The 16816-nt window shown below is 32.9% G+C and overlaps 1 protein-coding gene across 1 annotated transcript in view; it reads right to left on the reverse strand.

Annotated features, from left to right (window-relative positions):
• LOC122808195 (complement C1s subcomponent-like) overlaps nt 1-16816 on the reverse strand; it is a 625556-nt gene that overhangs the window by 168941 nt on the left and 439799 nt on the right. Inside the window, exon 8 of the mRNA XM_044079162.1 lies at nt 2321-2545. Within this exon, the coding sequence (XP_043935097.1) occupies nt 2321-2545 (225 nt within the window). The remainder of the gene's footprint in view (nt 1-2320; nt 2546-16816) is intronic.

Raw genomic sequence — 16816 nt, forward strand, 5'->3', positions numbered from 1 at the left:
GGCTTTGGCATTTATTCTCTCTTAATTCCTCACTACCTCTTAGTTGAGTCAAGTTGAAAAAGCCTCTTTAACCATGGGCAAACAACCTACAGATGATTGCAAGCATTTTCTGGATGTGACTGCTTACCTTATCTCTCTTCTCACAAATGTTTTTTTAGGTATATTTTCACAATATGGAAAGTGAATTGAATTTATCACACTTGTTATCATATCACTGCATTTCCCTATGAAGGATACTATGAAATATGAACAAATAAAGCTAGTAAAATAAAAGATTCTTCTCAAATCTCAACGTGGATTTTGATGAGATCATAGTACTAAGACCACTCTCCTGTCCTTCAGCCAAGAGGCAGAATATGTGTTAATGATTTTTAGCTCTGTCAAAAGGATCTGACACAGAAATCAATCTCTGCTCCTGTTCAGGATATCAAAGTATGAACTCTCTGGTCATGCCCTTCAATGGCTTTTCTAGCTACTTTCAAAATGGGACACAGTTAAGCTGAATATGTAATCTCCTCACTGCATTTTCTTACTTACGTTCAGTAGATATACCAACTCATAATGGACATTCTAACATCATCCAATATTCAGACACCTCTGCAATATTTTACTTTACTACCATTCTTGCAACTAGACAAATTTGAATATTATTGGTTTTAAATGCAATCAAAGCACTAAATCACTCTGGAAAAAAAATTTCAAATACAAAAAAAAAAAAAAAACAAATAGCTTGTGCACTCTATAGTACATACAGAGATAAGGTACATACCCCAAACATTATTTACCAAAAAGCCTAAAACAAAATTGCATTCAAATAAATATGAAATCATCAATGCACTTTGCAAAGTACATAGTATCATTATTGAAAATATGGTGGCATTCCTTACAACTGACGGCCAACATCTACCCTCTCCATTCACTACATACAGTGAGTTTTTCTTGTGAAGTGGGATGGGAGAAGGAACACCACATCATTGGAAGACTACATGTAAATAAAACAATGTTGTTTTGACAAGCTGATAGATAAAGTATATGATTTAGATTTGCAAACAGACAATAGAAGAATGGCAGAAAGAAAAGCAGCAGTTGTTTGAAAACAACAGGAGTTTAGAGCAAATAAGGAAGCACAAAACCATGGCGAGAATATTAAAGAAAAATATTTTTGTTTCTACAGTTTGTTCCTTCAGTCACACTCTGGTATGTAAAGAGCTGTACTCATACCATAAACCATTACAACTGTTTAGCTATAAATGTAACTTATGGTATTAAGGATACTTGCATCTCAGGTAACTGGTAAATAGATAAAAGTGATGAAAATTCAAAACAAGAATAATTAAATGTCTTTTTATCTTCAGAACAATTCACCCTTCAGTCCAACTCTAGAGGATATAAATAGAGTGCAAAACAAATGTCTAAAAGACTCCTTGTGTTTACTAGCATGTGCTGTCCCTCACAAATAATTGTGACAATACGGGAAGGGAGTTACTCAAAGAGGAAGTCATGTTTATATTAAAAAATGTAGCCTTAGCTTCACTAAGGTAGAAATAAGGATTACAAAGGAGTATTTGGTTTGACAATATGTGCTTATTGTCATGATTAATATGATTTTAATGAAGGCAGTGGTATGATTGATGAAGTGTATGTTTTCTTATTTGATAGTACTTTATAAACCTATGCTTTCCAATGCTGATGTTTTTCTTGTTGAAGCACCAGGAGTGTAGCTCCTTCAGTAAAGTATTTATTTGTATTTTGCTTTTTTTTTTATTTTTTTATTTTTTAGTGTTTTGTTTTGCGGTTACTTCTATGTACTTTACTTCAGCAGTTTAATGTGCCTGTGTAATATAAAACTAAAACATTACTACTGTTCTAATGCCCTTTGAGGTCTCCATTTACCCTGCGCATTCTCACTTCCACATTAAGACTTATACTATGCCCAGTTATATTGTTACTCTGTTTAAAGTATAACAAAAAATGTATGTTACATTGTAGCTGTTGATATAGGTGTTGTTGATTGTAGGTGTTGATATCAATTTTAGAACAATTTAATAAGGGCTCATGTGAATTTCATACCTATTTGACATGCAGTAATAAAGATAGTGGTAATATGCAACAATAAATATTTATTAAAGCATTATTTGCAAAATTGCATTTAACTGATGTTCCCTATGACATGCATCATTATTAATGTCTTATACATAAAGGAAATAACCTGCTTAATATCACAATAGTTCTTGAAATAATATGCATAATACATTAAGTTGGGAAATAACTAATTTCCATTACAAATAATTCACTAAAACTATTTTCTTTTGTAACCTACCACTTCCTTTTTTCTGCAGTTGATAGTACAGCTCTTCACATAGGTAATGAATTCTGGCTTCGTATGTGTCCATGTCAAATAAAGTCAAGTAGATTAAATTCCCATTTTCGATCTCTTTAGGAGGTCCACAGTCAACAGCTGAAACAGACAAGTATATGAGTTCTTTCTTTTCAAGATGTGCCAGTTCAATGCATGATGCAGCAAACAACAGATCATTATTATCAGCTAGAAAATTGCAACATCAAAAATCAAGAAAAGCAGACAGTTCTTCAATTTTAGATCTGAGAATTAAAACACAATTGGCGTAGCAATGACAGAACAAGTTCCAAACAGTAGGCACACCAAAAAACAGACTCAGCTGAAGGAAACACACTTTCTCAAATGAGTATGACTCCACAATCTTTTATTGTACAAAAGATTTAGCACTTTCACCCACTGATATATGTGGACTTCATCAGAATAACAACAGTCATTTACACATCCCTTATATAAGCCAAATTGGCTCCAAAAATCTGCAATAAAATTACTTTAGTATTAAAGAAATATACATCCAAAAATTAAAAACTTCGTAATAACATTTGCACATACATAAAATATATGAAGCGTCTATATGAAAGACGTAATGAATGAATAAAAGAAAAAGTAATATTTTATTACATTTGATCGCATTTGTAAAATAGGTTTGATAGTTATGTAATTACTGAGACCAGGAAAGTTTAAAGCATCAGTGAGTAATTTCCATTTGGTCTCCTTATACCCTAATAATGTCTTAAAATTGCCTCCTCTTGGACCTATTTTGATCTGCTCGAGAATGGCTAATTTAAATGTATGATCATCCCCTTTTGCCTCAATATGCCTAATTAATGCTTTTGTCTTGTCTTTCTTAGTGATGTTATATAGATGGTCATAAATCCCGTTCCTCAGGCATCTCTCCATTTTTCTAATGAATTAACATGGGCAGACCATACATTTGTCCAAATAAATAACACATTTGGAATTACAGTTCCCATATGCAAAAGTGGCCTTAGTGTTGCTAACATTTTCTAACACTAGCCCTTCATCCTCTAAAATGGAAGGACATTGTCTGCAACTCCAACACTTCCTAGTGTGTATATTGTTGTACTTAATACCAGCCTTATTGTGTTCCAATACACTCTTTAAATTACTACCTATTTTGTATACAAAAGATGGTGCTGATCCAACAACTTTATTTATTTCGCTATCCACCATTAATATATTCCAATTTTTCACCATCATTTGTTTAACCCTGTTCACATATGGTAAATATTCCAAGACACAAGGTAATTCATAGCATCCTTTCTCCCTTTTGAATGAATAGTTTTCACTAAAGGTTTTCCTAATATGGGGGGGGGTATTTCCTTCCCCATTCACTTATAATGTACCTTTGCACATGGGGTACCCTCTCACCTTGAAAAAAATTCTCAATAGTATCCATTTCCCCAATCATATCATCATACTGGGAAGTCATATGAGCAGCTCGTATGTATTGCCCCTTAAAAATGTTTCTCATAAGTTTCCTAGGATGATTACTACTACATTCAAGGTAACTCTTTGAGAAGGTGCCTTTTCTATATATATTGGAACTGAATCCAGAAGTCGCATTGGAAATATATGTATCCAAAAACGCTTTACCACTGGTATTAGATGTGTATGTAAATTGTAAAAATGTGGTAGTATTATTGATATAGGTCATGAATTCCTCAAAAATATTGTACGAGCCTTCCCACAAAATAAAAATATCATCCAAAAATCTCGAGTAGTGTCTAATGTGCTTATAAAATCTACTCTGAAACACATGTTGAGTTTCCCAGTCTAGCATAACCAGTTAGCAAACATGAGGGCACATGCTGCCCCCACCGTCACACCCCTGGTCTGCCTGTAATACTCACCCTCAAAGTAGATAAAGTTGTTGTCGGGCACAATGGACATCAACTCCAATATAAGGGAAACAATATCCCAGTTTAAATTGCTGTGTTGTCTAATACTGTTACAAAACCCTTCCAAGTCTGCTTCCTTAGGGATGCATGAAAAAAGGTCAATAACATCAATGGTGATGTAATACAATCCTTGCTTCCAAATGTCAGGAGTAAGGCTACTAAGAAAGGCTCATGAATCTTTAACCATATGAGGGATAGTACCATATATATGTTTAAGCCAATGGTCAATAGCCACACCTAAGGGGAATGTTTTAGAACAACTCCCTGAAATGATGGGATGAAAGCATGGGTTAGTGATACTCTTATGTATTTTCGATATGCCCACTATATTGGCCAACACAGGATGTTCTGCTTTTAAAAACTTATATAACTCATTGTTAATATGGTTTTCAATCAAACATTTCTCAATATACATGTCAATATGCCTATACGCAACCTGTATCTCATTAACAGAAACTGTTTCATAGTTACCAGAGGTCTGTAAGATCGCAAACATTTTTTTCTACGTGTTCTGAATTGTCATATAGCACCACCCCTCCACCCTTGTCAGGTTTCATAACTCTGATGTAATCTTCCTTAAGTTGTCCCAAAATCTCTGCCTCTTCATGTCATAAATTGTGCTTCCTGTTCATATGTTTTATATTGTTCTGCATGTTGTAAATGTCCTTCATAACCATTCTCTCATATACTGCAACACTAGGGTGTGTCATAGGAACAGACGTTGATTTCCTATTTAAGACGTCATTTTCTACATGTCTATAGTCATTTTGATACTAAATAGCTAAATTTACTTTTCTCAAATATAATTTAATCTCTTCCAAACAATCTACAATATGAAAACTAGTGTTAGGGATAAATTTCTTTCCCCTAGCAAATAATTGAAAATGTTCCTTTTCCAAAACTAATTCTGTATAATTGTATATTTTAAAATCATCTAAACTACTAATAATTCCATTATGTATTAAAATGTGCGAACGTTCTTATCATCCTTGTCTATTAATGTCACCAATGGCCATCCCCCCATTGGTGATGCATCTGTTCCTTTTGCCCCCAATATGATCTCTCCTACTTCTATTTCCAATCTTTCCTCCAATTTTTGTGTTGCTGCTGCTTCCATCCCCCCCGAAAATGTTGATTATTGTTGCTAGATTGATTATAATTAATCTCCACTGAATCCCTACCATAGTCTCCGTCTCTGTCCATATTACCTTTACAACCATTGTTTAACTTCCTCAGTTTCCAAGGATACATAGTGTCTTTCTTAAAATGCTCAACATCTCTGGTGATTTTCCTACACTTTTTGTTGTATATAATGTGTGCCTTTTTCTCTGCAACTTCATACTGCCTAATATACAGTTTCTCCCATTGACCATACAATAAATCATTTGTAATAATATTGTTTAACCTTTCAGCCTCATTAATTTTTATGCATAATCGTTCACCATTTTTCTTTATTAAAAGTTTCATAAAACTAATGAAATAAATAAAGTTGTTGGATCAGCACCCTCTTTTCTATAGAAAATGGGTAGTAATTTAAAGAGTGTATTGGAACACAATAGGGCTGATATTAAGTACAACAATATACACACTAGGAAGTGTTGGAGTTGCAGACAATGTCCTGCTATTTTAGAGGATGAAGGGCTAGTGCTAGAAAATGTTAGCAACACTAAGGTCACTTTTGCATATGGGAACTGTAATTCCAAATGTGTTGTTTATATGGCCAAATGCATGGTCTGCCCATGTTATTACACTGGGAAAATGGAGAGATGCCTGAGGAACAGGATTTATGACCATCTATATAACATCACTAAGAAAGACAAGACTAATGCATTATTTAGGCATATTGAGGCAAAAGGGGATGATCATGCATTTAAATTTGCCATTCTCGAGCAGATCAAAATAGGTGCAAGAGGAGGCAGTTTTAAGACATTATTAGGGTATAAGGAGACCAAATGGCAATTACTCACTGATGTTTTAGACTTTCTTGGTCTCAATGATTACATAACTATGAAACCTACTTTACAAATGCGATCAAATGCAATAAAATAGTAAAAAAAAATTTTTTTTATTCATTCATTACGTCTTTCATATAGACACTTCATATATTTTATGTATATGCAAATGTTATTATGAAGTTTTTAATTTATTGATGCATATTTCTTTAATACTAAAGTAATTTTATTGCAGATTTCTGGTGCCAATTTGGCTTATATAAGGGATGTGTAAATGACTGTTGTTATTCTGATGTATATTAGTGGATGAAAGCGCTAAATCTTTTGTACAATAAAGGATTATGGAGTCATACACATTTGAGAAAGTGTGTTTCCTACAGCTGAGTCTGTTTTTGGCATGCCTAATTTTAGATCTGAAGCATCATAACTAAAGAGATCAGGGTAATAGGATGAATTATCCCAAGTAGCTGCGATTCCACTTACATACTTGGTTTACTTTATTCTAATTTTTTTAATATTTCACAAAAAAAGTTTTTCATTCACATTTCAGACAGTAGCATTCAAATAGGACAAAACACCTTAAGACATTAAAGTTGTGTAGAAAAATGCATCTGATTCAAAAGAGGCAATAACCTTTTCTTTGTATGTGATACTTTTTTTCCTTTTTTTTCTTTCTTCATCTTTCACTGACACACAAATACATGCACTCTTGCAACACACACACACACACGCACGCGCACACACACGCACGCACACACACACACACACACACACACACACACACACACACACACACACACACACAATTAAACATTCTGCAAAGACTGAACAACTTCAGATATACTCCATCACTTGATTTACAAAACAATTCCCTAAGATGTTTCCATCTTATCATCCAGACCCCATCTAGATAGACTTGCAGGTGTCTTTTGGGAGTAGATTCTACTTTGTGCTCAGATATTTTTTATAGCTAATTCTATCTGATGTGAAGATAATCTACTGCTGAAGATGGTAGTAATTTCTTGAAACTCAGATGAGATACAAGGTGATACTAAGGGGAGAAACAGAACTATTTCATATCATAACACTTCATAATTTTCCATCCTTAAGTCATGCAGTCAGACGATACTGTAAGACTATATTTTCCAGTGGTTGTTCTTTCAAGCAAAATATCAGCTCTGTTTAAAATGGATATTAGTCTCGAGAAAGTGTGAACTTTCTCAGTCCAGTTATCCTCCAGTTGTTTAACTCATTTAAGAGACTTCCTGCTGGTAATTTTATAAAAAGGATGAAATATTCTACCAATAAACTAAAGATACTTGTTCTAAGAAAAGAAAAGGTCTCTCAACTTCCAGACATAATTGTGCTTCTTACCAAGTAATGAAGTGAACTAATTAAACAGCCTTAAAACTAATAGAAAGAGTTCACTATATGTATTCCAAGGGGTTGTCCAAAGAAAGAAATTATCAATAAAGGATAACTTATCACATCCAAACTTATTATCATTGCAACTCATTGAATTACGTTTTTATGTATTGTTTGTTGTCTCTTTCTCAAAAGTTGTGAAGCCAGGAATTTAGTTATAAAAATATTTTGGGTGTGAAAGAGTAGTGTAACCCCCCTCCAGAACTTAACACATAGCAGATTTTATTACAGAAAAACAACTTTGAAAAACATAATTATGATAGGAAGAATGCATTGTCTGTTATGATTACCGTCATGCTTATATATATATATATATATATATATATATATATATATATATATATATAAATATATATATTTGGCACAAATGTTAATAGTTACCAATGATTATGGACATTTTAGAGTAGAACTGAAATAGGTACACTATTAATTCATAGGTTTATAGAGTCATAGATATTCCAAGGCAACTGAGTCTTACAACCATTGTCACCTGCCCAGTATCCTCCATCAGGCTCCACTACCATCCTCTAGGAGGACCATAACAGTCAATCCCACAGTAAATTTGTAGATACTCATCCAATCATCTGGGTTACGTTTAAACAAAGACCTTATTGGGGATTTAGAAAGAACCCTCAGCACAAATATTAATAGCTAAGCTAAAAGGGTCTGTTTACATATGATGCAGAAATTTACAATGTGTGATGTGTTAATCACAATGAGGAGATACATTATAGTTAGCTAATTACCATGTATCCTTAACTACAGCTATTGTTAATCTGTACTTTCCAGCAACAGTTAATTCTGCTGTCCCATGTATCAAAATGGCACAAACATCCCTCAACCATTCTCCCAAACACAGACACACATTCAAAAACACACACAAAATACCCCCAATGTCTCTCTTTATTTTTCCTGCCCTAGTAAGCTTTGAATAATTGCTGTTAGTCAATAATGCCAGACAATGTTTCATAGTTTTTATTGTGCAGAAAGTGCATTGATATGTTAGACTCACTGCTCTATTAACCTTTTAAGTGACTCTGAGTCACATTTATAAAATTCTCCCTGCTGTCATCTACTCTTCCTCTCAGCTTTGTCTTAAAGCCCCCTCACCCATACAAAAAACACCACATTTCTCTCAAGTGTCTGTCAGTGAATTGATAAGCTGCAACTATTATTGCCCTTTATAACCGTAACTTTCAACTGTCCAAATTTCTACAAAATGTCCAGATTTTAGCTCCATATCTTTGCTCTGCTACTCATAAAATTTATGGTTTTCTGGCAAACCAACAAGGTTTGTAAATAATGACATATATTTGAGTTTCAGACAACATTGCCTTCACAAAATGCATGCTAATGCAAAAGCTGTGATTCTAGTAGCTCTCTGTGTTTATAGGAGAAATACTTAAAATCTATACTTGATTGTGGGTCTTTGCCACCCCGCCCATAAGTTATGTCTTTGTCCAGATTTCTTAAAATAAAAGGTTGAGAAGTTTGTTGGGAACAGTCAGTGTATGGTAGTTTAACTGGGCCAATTACAAGCTTATAAAGCAGGCAGACATGCAAATAAACCTATTGTATGCGTGATCGTTTTGAGAAAGATTTGTCCCTGCCACTTGTTTGTCAATTGTTGGTCTCGAGAACAATTGCATTTAAAGGGTTATGGAATTAATCATCTCTGTTGTATGTATTACTTGGGAAGCAACAGTTTGTTAAACTGATTTATAAATTTATTTTCAGAAAAACAGGCACAGGTAGTTTTTAAAGTCCTAATATGAGTTGTGCAAAACAGTATTAAAAAAAAACTCCTAATATGTAAGTGTTGCACTGTTTGACACCGGTGTCTGGAAGCCTTGAAGATGTACTACAATAAAGAAAAGCTCCACCTTTGAACTGAAAAAAAATCTGTTTCTTTCACTCTGTCTTTGTTTTCTAAAATGTTTTCTTTTTTTTTTTATTTTATTGAGTTTTAACAAAGAAAAATATATGATAGCATTTAGACAAAATAAATATTTAACGAACCTGAAACAAAAATAATATATCAATTTTAAAACAAAACAAGCAACAATTTACAAGTATGACTACTTAAGAAGATTTTTTTTTAATTTTGATGATTAACACATCATAAATATATCAACTATTATTTATTTAACAATTCCTTTAAACTTTTGCAGGTATTACATGAAGACGTTATTCTTGTAGATCTTGACTTAATTGTAATAAGTTCCAGTTGACAAACTTCAGCTGCAATGTTCAAGAATTCATTGAATGAGGGAGTAGATTCGCAAGGGAGTAGATTCATTCTTCCAGTTTCTTGTTATAACTTTTTTTGCAATTGCTAGAATGCTCCACAAAAGGGGATATTTCAATCTTGTAACACAATCTGGTATTGGAGTGTTAAATAAAACTAATGATTTGGATAAAGAAAATTTGTCAGTGACTAGACCCTGTAGGAAAACACTAATCTCAGATTATTTTCCTTAAAAGTAATCATTGTAGGTACATTAAGAGAGGAATTGTTATTGTGAGTAAAAGCTATTGAAAAAAATGAGAAAAAACATGCTTTATGCATTGGGTTTCTGTAAATAAAATTTCTCAGAAGGTTTAATATGATGGAGATGTAAGAAGAATTGATTAAATTATTAGAATTATTTAGATGTACTTTTAATAACCAAAGCAAGGGACTGCTTGTGATTAGATAATAATTTCAGTTTATAGGATAATTAGATTGTATCCAAAAACTTCCTGAAAATCCTTTCATTTAAGTGTATAATAATTATTTGCACACTGAGCTATTGCCATAATGACTGATGGCAGTGACTATAATTCTAAATCTGGTAAAGCAATACCACCAAAAGACCAGTCTCTAATATGATGACTTAAAACCCTTCTAGGCTTATAAGGATACCACAATAATTAATTATTAAAGAATTAAACCTTTTTATAAAACTTCTAGGAGGTAAAGATAGAAATATATACACTTTTTGGTAAGATAGTTATTTTGATTATAGAAAGTCTCTCATCCATTGTAAAAATATATTCCATTTATTTATAAGATTCTCTATAGAAGTTAAACTATTATAGTTGATGTCTATTATTTTATTAATATTTTCTGCAATAATTATTCCTAAATACTTTATTTTTTTAGACTATATATGTATTAAATGTTCCTTCTATATCATTAATGTTAGAATTGATAGATATAATTTTAATTTTATTTTCATTAAAACCGAGGCAATATTTTTTCAAACAAAATTAAATTTAATTAAAAACAGTTGAAATTGAATGTTACATTAATTCAAGGATAAGAATATCATCTGCAAAGAATTGAATTTTAGAAGTTAAATTCTTACCTAGCTGAATACATTTAATATTTAGGAGAGAGCTTATCAGATTAGCAAATGGTTTTATAACTATCATGAAGAGTAAAGGTGAGAGTGGACATCCGTGTTTAGTTCATTTGAAAACCTTTCTAGATTCTGAAGTATAAGAACCTATTTTTGCATAAGTTAAGGAATTAACACAAAGAAGATTAATAAGATATATAAAATTACTTGAGAAATTACTTTCTTCAAGTACCAATGAGAGTTATTTCCAGTTGACCAAGTCAAGTGTACTGTCTGCATCTGAACTTACTAATGTTATCTTTTCATTTGTATTATTTGCATAATCAAGTGTTACAATTCTCTTAATATTATCATAAGAATTCTTATTTAAAATAAAACCAGTTTGATCATCGTTGATCAAAGATGGAAGAAACTGCTTTAACCTGTTGGCATGGATAGACATAAACATAGTATAGTCTATGATTAGTAACAACACTGGTCTTTAGGAAAACCAGGTATATTTCCAGGAAGGAAGAGTGTTTACCAATTCTTTAACTAACTTAAAAATCTTAAGTAAAATAGTTATAGCATATTTTGGCATTAACTTATAAAGTTCAGGGATGATGTCATCATTACCCAGAGCCTTTTGGGGTTTTCATTTATTAATATGAGATTTTAATTCAGAAACTGTAATAGGCCTGTTAATAACTTTTATTTGATTTTCTAATACTTTTTTGGTATAATTTCTTATGAACATTTTAATATTCTCTTGAGAATCCATTATTGGGTCATTATTGCACTAAAGTGATTTCTAAATTATTTCAAGATGTCTTCCATTTCAGTAACCTTTTTCACTTTATTTGTGGAGAATATTTAATTAATGTGATTGGATTTATTAAACATTTTTGTTCTGATAGCTAACTTATGCATATATGTAGGGTTTATGGAGCACTTATTTTAATTCTTTCCAAGTTAATCATCATCTTATTATTTAAAAATGCTGAATACTTACTATTTAAATGATTAATTTTTTTGTCATATTTGTATTTGTTTTTTGACTATTTAATTTCAATTTATCTATTTTTTTTTCTTGTAGATTAATTAGGTCCTTGTTCCATAGTTTTCTCTTTAAAACATAATAGGTTATAATTCTACCATATATAAATGCTTTTAAAGCATCCCATAAATATATTTCATAGATAAATTTGTATAATTGATTTCAATAAAGTTTTGAATTGCTGTTAGGAAAAGGTCTTTGAAATCTCTTAGATTAGTTATATAAGCAACTATGCATTTAATAATAATACTGTTGTTATGTTTTAAGATTAAATAAAAAGTTATAGCATTATGGTCTGAACGTGGATAAGATACAACCTTAACCTTACCAAATCAGTTTGTTAGATCATTTGATAATATGGTCTGTCTATTCTGGCTTCAGCTCCATGCCTATGTGATTAATGAGTAAAAAAATGTGAATCTGAGTCTGAAAATTCATGTATATCCTTAATATTCATTAGGTCTATACATTTTTTACTTCCCTAAAAGGTGCAGATATTCTTCTCTTTCTAATGGTATTGGTATCATCATCTCTTAGTATACAATTAAAATATCCTGCCACTATAATACTACCTTTTGAAATTTGAACAATTTGATCCAGATATTAACAGTCCTAACTCCCATTCCAAAAATCCAATATAGACTGATAAAGGTATATAGTTCTCTATTAAAATCCAATGTTACTGAACAAAGCAAACCTTTATCTTCCATATAAGAGCTGACAATCTTGGGTTTAGGAAGAGAATTTCTTAACAAAATAACCAAACCTCTTTTTTATTATAATGAAAACTAGTTAGGACAGAATATTAGGTTATTTATTTATTTATTGATTTATTTATTAGTTTATTTCATTTATTTTGGATAGTTTCTCATGCCATCAATTAACTGTCCTTTTCTGCCATATCCTCCTTGTCTTACTTTTACCACATGAAAATACCACAGTGCTTTATTTTAGTTATGTTATGTATCTAACCGAGTTCATATTATTGTCTGTAGTAAGGCTTAGGAAATGTAATGTTTTCTGTTTTACATTCTCTTTTTGTAAATTGTGATTGTAGGTAATTGTTAAACCTTTTTTTGTATATTCTTTGTAAATCTTTGTAATCTTTTTTGTACTGTAGTTATGGCATTATTCTCTTGGCTACTTGCCCAGCTGGACACTACCTGATTAACAAATGTAAATTAATAAATAAAATATAAATGCAAAAACAAAGGTACCTGGTAGTAAATACTCTCTGTGCAGAACAGCAAAATAATCCAAGTAAATAAGCCACACGAGAGTAAAACAAGGCTCTAAACCAGTTGTAGCATAAAATCAGCTCAGCAGCAAATAGTCCACAAATTTTGACAAAAATATGGACAATTGTGGTAAAATCCAAGAGTAAATCGATTTATTGAGAAAATCGACAACCGCTTTCACCCAAAAAGGGCTTTATCAAGCCATATACAAAACAAACAAAAAAGGTGCACTTTTTAAATGCCTGAAAGTCCACATCACAATGACATCACTTCTCTTTGCAAATCTTAAAGGCATATAACAAAAAATAAAGGTACATATCTTAAATCATCAAGGAATAAGCTCATAAACAAGGTATTTTATGTAAAATAATCATATTATACACTAAAAAATATATTCCTCATATAAAGAACAAACTCAATGGTAAAATCTAGAGATATATGCTAAAAGCTGCAAGTAAATATAGATTTGAATGTATATATCATACATAGAAATTATATATCATACATAAAAAAATGTGTGTTTGTGTCTAACAATAGCACATGTTCCAATGATGTACTATGCACAACACTAGGATTTGATCTTCAACCTTCTATTCTTTAATAAAGGTTTAATGGGGATCTTATCATTCAGGCTAGGTTTATGGTCCGCCCTCAACCTGATAATCCAATCTAACTCACATGTCTCTGTATAATTTCTAATATCCCCTCCTCTAAGGCTCAGGGCATTGATCTGTAGTACCTGAAACCTAAAACTATGTATATCTGATGTCTCCATCACATGCTTGGAGAGTGCATTATTGATGGTCCTAATGCGTATGTTATAGACATGCTCTCTAAACCTCTCCCTAATATTTCTGTCAGTCTTACTGACATAAAACACCATACAAGATCTGAATTTTGCTAAATAAACTAAATGTTCTGACTGGCAGTCAGCTTTTACCCTAGGAAAAAAGCATTGATGTGCCACAGGATCTATAAATCGGGGTTCACTGTCTATATATTCACAGAAATTACATCTGTGGCATTGTTTCATACCCCAGCTGGAGGCCTCGTCTGTATGGCTGATATAAGTTTTAGGATAACATAGGATTCTAAGCAAATTCTCCCTATTCTTATAAGTAAACTTGGGCCTATCCCCTACTTTCTCCTTTAAAACTTGGTCAACTGTGAGTATCCCCCAATTTTTAATAAAGATATCTGTAATATCACGTATATCCTGTGTGAAACTCAATATAGGGTTGACCTCGGATCTACATGAACCTTCCTGTGAGGTAACACCAACTGCTGCTTCTCTCCCGTCATCTGAAGTATTTGTACCGTTTCTTGAGCTCTCAGAAAAATAGTTGTAGTCCTAAGTGAATTGGCACATTCAACACCAGCATGCACTTCTTCTGCTTTGTATGATCTATATGATCTATTGAATAATCTATCTGTTAAGCTCAATAACTCCTCTACAATATGATACAGAGAGATACTTTGGACTTCAAAAATGGACATGTCTTCACTTGGCCTTGAGTAGATAATAGATCTGATAGACCAGGTACATGTGTTAATAATATTATGAATAATGCAAATAATGTTTTAGATTTGCATAGTGTATACAATGATTTGAATGTGAATGTTATTAACAATGAGAATGTTCATAATGCCACTACATGTCCCAATGCTGATTCGATCACAGGTCATAATACTATGAATGATTGCAATATGGCTAGGAATTAGTCCCCCTCCGTTCCTGTTATCTCACCAGGGCAAATGAATGATTCTAGTTTAATAGATGGTAACTCTACTACTAGTAATAATTTGAATGATGCTGTAACCCAAGGACAGGGTGATGCAATGGTCAATTGTCCGGGAGATTCTTTTCCAAATGGTAATAACCTAACAGGTACATGACTTGCTATACATGATACATATAGTACAGGTGGTACTGAAATTCAACAACCCTCTGTTAGGAGAAAGAAGTTTAGTCAAGGGCCTGGAACTAACCAGACCCCTTTCCCTTTCAGTGATATCTACAAAAAAAGGGAGATCCAGGTCAATGAGCTGAGGCCACCAGAAACGCAAAGTCTCAGGGGGAAAACAGCAGGGCCCGACCATCATGAAAATGTGGCAACATCTACTGCTACATTAGTTTGGAAGATCTCTAGTAGAATTTTAACAGTAGAAGAAGTCGAGGTTTTAAACAAAGGTTTATCCTTTATACCCTCCACCAAAAGTAATCTAACAGACATGGTGAAAGACCTCAGACTATTCTGCAGTAATGTGCAATTGAAACTGGATTTTGGGAGTCAACATGTCTATGATCAAGTCAGTTTTAGGAAGCCTAGTACATATGTACCTGTATTACATCCATCTTTGGAAGTTTTTGCTAAACTAGTACAGGAGGACCTACATAGGTTAGATACCAATAATGGACAATGGAAATGGTTTGGGAATCTATCCCCCAGTCTGAGGATAGCATTGAATAGGATAAAGAATGATAAAACTATTGTGATTAGACCTGCAGACAAGGGGGGGTCCAGTGGTAGTGATGGACAAAGTGAGATATGACAATAGTATGAACTTGATGCTACAGGATGACAGATTTTATTCTGTAATTCCTACTAGTGAACTAGAAAGGAGAATCACTAGTATTTCATGCATTGTTGGAAGATTTATTTAAAAGCACAATCATTACTTTAGACATGTATCAATTTTTTCAGGTAGACCATCCCTTGATACCTATAGTACAGGGACTACCAAAGATCCATAAACATGCCACAGACCCCTATGAGACCTATTGTAGCAGGAAGGGGTTGGGTGACAGAACCCCTTTCACTGTACTTAGAATACTGCCTCAGACCAGTAGTGGAGGAATATCCATACATCTTGAAGGACACAAAGCATTTCCTGTTGATGTTGTATGACAAAACTAGTGACATCAACAGTGATTTGAACATTCGTCTTTGTTCACTGTAATACCCAATGAGGAGAGAGTTGGGTGTATACATAGATGTGTGATGAATAAGACCTCTTATACTAGGAGTAAAACTGACTTGATTTGTGCTTATTTAGAGGTTGTCCTAGAAGATAACATATTTTTTATGACAGCGTAGCACCAAATGGATGGCATGGCTATGGGCACATCATGTGCCAATATCTATGCCAACCTCATGATGGCAGATTGGGAACAGAATAAACTGTTTCCTACAGCTGGTTTCCAACAGCATGTAATGTTTTACACTCATTTTGTGGATGACATTTTTTTCTTCTGGACAGGTACTGTTTTTGAACTGTGAAGTTTTTTTGAACAGATTAACTCTTTGACACCCTATTTAAGGCTCACAATGGAGCAATCTGAAACTCAGATTTCATTTTTAGATGTTTATATTGAGCGGTTGGGTAATGGTTCCTTAAATACGGGAGTCTATAGAAAGTCCTGTTACAGGAATTCACTTTTACATAGACATAGCATGCATCCTAGCTTTGTGTTTCAGAATGTCAGTAGAGGACAGGCCATGCATGCCTCAAGGTTAAATCCCACTCATGAGGGGTTTGTAG

This window comes from Protopterus annectens, chromosome 8.part0, assembly GCF_019279795.1.
Source record: "Protopterus annectens isolate FY-2018-M chromosome 8.part0, PAN1.0, whole genome shotgun sequence".
NCBI lineage: Eukaryota > Metazoa > Chordata > Ceratodontiformes > Protopteridae > Protopterus > Protopterus annectens.